This window comes from Lactuca virosa, chromosome 2, assembly GCF_052849685.1.
Source record: "Lactuca virosa cultivar CGN04683 chromosome 2, Lactuca_virosa_CGN04683_v6, whole genome shotgun sequence".
In the NCBI taxonomy this organism is placed as follows: domain Eukaryota; kingdom Viridiplantae; phylum Streptophyta; class Magnoliopsida; order Asterales; family Asteraceae; genus Lactuca; species Lactuca virosa.
The window spans coordinates 236788380-236792464 of NC_136427.1; the positions used below are offsets into that span (position 1 = coordinate 236788380).

General features: G+C 37.9%; 1 protein-coding gene across 1 annotated transcript; it reads left to right on the forward strand.

The window, feature by feature from the left end:
- The first annotated feature begins 609 nt into the window (after nt 1-609).
- On the forward strand, nt 610-1332 carry LOC145158306 (uncharacterized). The gene has a single exon (XM_079077222.1). It carries the CDS (start codon nt 610-612, stop codon nt 1330-1332), a length of 723 nt encoding a protein of 240 aa, XP_078933348.1.
- The last annotated feature ends 2753 nt before the right edge of the window (nt 1333-4085 follow it).

The window sequence follows — 4085 nt, forward strand, 5'->3', positions numbered from 1 at the left end:
ATAAATGACCTATAAAATGACCGTCAGTGGGTGTCCCCTCTCACCCACCGCTCCATTGTATGGTGGAGGGTCGTTAGCCGAACGGGTTCAATAGGACATAAGCTCATTAAAAGTATAATGCTATAAAGTAATAGAAATTTTTAGATTTTTTTCCCACTCTAGTTACATGAAGAAAAATGTGAAAGTGTATGCTAATCCATGAAAAAGCTCATCAATCTTTATGAGTCGTTAGTGGAGCGTGTGTGGTTAACCAACACACTAATTAGGGACTATAAAGTTGAAATGATGGCACAACTCAAAAATTATAATTAATTAATGGAGTGTGTGTTGTTTGTGATCCTCGGCATCCCAGTCACAAATTGAAGAACATAATCGAGATTAAACGTTCCATTGATAAGATTCAATGAATCTCAAATGATCTAGGAATTTCATATAGATTGAAATTGGTAAAATGCATTACCTACCTTAAATGAATTCTTGATTAGATTACAACATCCTTTTTCTTAATTTCGAATTGCATTATTGGATCCTAGCCTTGAATATTAATTTGGGTTAAAATATCAAGGATTGAGTCATTTAACTAAAAATCTTGTCTTTATTTTTAGAAAAATGTCTTCAAGTGGTGAACTTCCTCCTCATCCTCCTCCTCCTCCATCAAACCACAACTTTACTCTCCTATTAGTCCTTGCTAAGGATAAGCCTGTCAGTCCAAAGTACATGGACTGGATGAGAAATCTTAATATGATGCTTCGCTACGAGAAGAAAGAGTATGTTCTCACAACTCCAATTCCAGAAATCGACAAAGAAATTGCCACTCCTGAGGAGATTACTGAATATGATCAGCACGTGGATGCTGCCATAAAGGTCTATTGCATTATGATTTCAATTATGATACTTGAGCTCCAAAAGACTTATGAGGATTACTGGCCATATGAACTTAACACGACCTTGTCTCAAATATTCCATAAGAAAGTAATACAGGAGCATTATAAAGTGGTCAAGTACCTTATGGCCTACAAACTAAAAGAAAGGGAATCTATGTGCGCTCATGTGCACAAAATGCAGAGGCATGTGGAAAGATTGGAAAGGCTAAATATGAACTTTGATAAGGACCTTGCCATTGACATGTTCCTCAACTCTCTGCCCAGTAGTTATGATAAGTTCTTATTGATCTATCATTTGAAAAATACAGGGACCACATTAATTGAGCTTCACAATCTATTGCAAACAGTTGAAGAAGGAATGAAGAAGTCTCATTCCAACAGTTCTGCAAGTTCCCCTGTCATGGTTGTCCAACAAAGCAAAGAAAAGAAGAGAAAGGCCCCTTCCTAATCTAAATGGAAAGGAAGGTCCATCATGGAGAGTCCAGTGGATCACAGTAAAGCCCAACTTCAATACTCCTCCTGTTTATGATCCAAAGGAAGTCAACTGCTTTCATTGTGGCCAAAAGGGCCATTGGAGAAGAAGCTGCCGCAAACACTTGCATGAAGTGAAAGATGACAAGGCCAAAGCAGTTGGGTCTTCTTCTGGTATGTATTCTATTCAAGTCAATAATACTTGTATTTAAAATTCTTGGGTTTTTTATATAGGATGTGATTTCCACATTTGTTCTGCTATGTAGGGACTAAAGGAAAGTGAAGAGGTCGAGCATGGGAAGCTAAACCTAATCATGGGGAACAAACGAAGATCAGATGTTACCAGTATTGGGACCTATGAGCTTATGTTTGATAGTATTAGGGTTGATTTGGATAATTGTTGTTATTCGCTTGAAATTGTTGAAACATTATCTCTTTTCATGTTTTATTTAGACAAGGATATCATTATGGTTTTGATAATAATGACGGTACTATTTTAGTTTATTTTAATGGTACATTTATCTTTTTCAAAGCTTATCCTTGTGATGGTGTGTATGAAACTATTGTTTGTGTGAATGAATTAGGCAACAATGTGTACAATATTGGTTCTTCTAATAGTTTAGACAAGTCATGCCTATGACATTGTCGTATCGGGAACATCAACAAGAAACACATCGCCCAACTCCAAATGGATGGAGTGTTGGAATCATTTGACCTAAAACCAGACAATGAATGCGAGTCTTGTTTGTTGGGCAAGATGACTAAATCACCTTTCACTGGTACATGTGAAAGAGGTGAAGATTTGTTGGCCCTAGTCCATACAAAAGTGTGTGGACCATTCAGATCTACCACAAAGGATGTGAATCGCTACTACGTTACATTTACTGAATATTATAGTAGATATGGTTATATTTACTTGATCAAACATAAATTGGAAAATTTTGAAAGGTTCTAAGAGTTTAAGAATGAAGTAGAGAGCCAATTGGGCAAAAAGATAAAGATGCTACGATCTGATAGGGGTGGTGAGTATCTTAGTATCAAGTCTAATGACTATCTGAAGGAATGTGGAATTGTTTCACAATTGACACCTCCTAAGACACCACAACTAAATGGTGTAGTTGAAAGGCGTAATCGGACCTTACTTGATATGGTTCGTTCCATGATGAGTCGTGCTTCTCTTCTAATATCATTTTGGGGGTATACCTTAGAATCAGCCGCCCACATCCTCAATCTTGTTCAACTAAGAAAGTTTCGAAGACACCTCATGAAATGTGGAGAGGGAAACCTCCCTCACTCGCGCATATGAAGGTTTGGGGTTGTGAGGTTCTCTTTATGAGAGAAACCTCAGAAAAACTTGAACCTATAGCCGAGAAGTGTTTTTCATCAGTTATCCACAAAAATCCTTTGGATACTTATTTTACAAACCCAATGGCAATGTGGTGTTTGACGCTCGAAGAGGAGTCTTTCGCGAGAGAGAGCTCATTTCCAACGGGGGCATTGGGAGGACGATTGATCTTGAAGAGATTCAAGAGTCATCTAATGAAGCGGATTTTGAAGATACTTGCTCTCAATCTGAGAATGAAATTGTTGAGCCCATTGACAATTCGTTGCCCCTTTGTCGGTCCAGTAGGGTTAGCATGCCACCTTCGTTCTATAATTTCTATATAACTGCAGAAAGTGATACATTTATTAGTGATGCAACACTGGTAAATTTGGATGAGCCTGCTAACTACAAGGAAGCAATGGCAGTACCTGATGCTGCTAAATGGAAAGAGGCAATGGATAGCAAGATCCGATTCATGTATGATAACCAAGTGTGGACCTTGGTTGATCAAGCACCTGGTCGAAATACAGTAGGGTGTAAATGGATCTTCAAGAAGAAGACTGACATGGATGGTAATGTACAGACTTACATAGCTAGGCTGGTTGCAAAAGGCTTTACTCAAACCCAAGAGGTTGACTATGATGAGACCTTTTCACTAGTTGCCAAGATCAAGTCAATTAGAATAATGCTTTCCGTAGTTGCTCACTATGACTATGAAGTATGGCAAATGGATGTCGAAACTACTTTACTTAACGGAAACTGGCTGAGGACGTTTACATGGCTCAAACAGAAGGTTTTGTACATGCCAAATTCCCTAATAAGGTGTGAAAGCTTGAGACTTCCATATATGGATTGAAAAAAGCATCTCGTAGCTTGAATCTTTGCTTCCATGAAGAGGTCAAAGAGTTTGGATTTTTTAGAAGCGAAGATGAATCTTGCGTGTATGTCAAATCTAGTGGGATCATTGTAAATTTTCTAGTTTTGTATGTGGGTGACATACTCCTGATAGGAAACAAGATTCTAACCTTGTAGGAAGTCAAGTCTTGGCTTGGGAAATGTTTCTCTATGAAGGATCTAGGAGAAGCTACATATATTCTTGGTCTAAGAATATACATGAATAGGCAGGAACAATTACTAGGATTAAGTCTAAGTACATACTTGGATAAAATATTGAAAAGATTCAATATGGGAAATTCCAAGAAGGGAGACTTACCCATGCATCATACTGTTAAGTTGAGAAAAACGCAATTTCCAAGTAGTGATAAGGAGATAGATACTATGAGTCGGTTTCCATATGCTTCGACTATAGGATCAATCATGTATGCCATGACATGTACTCGACTTGATGTGGCGTATGCTTTGAGCATGGTTAGCAGATATATAGGAAATCCTGGTTTATCTCGTTG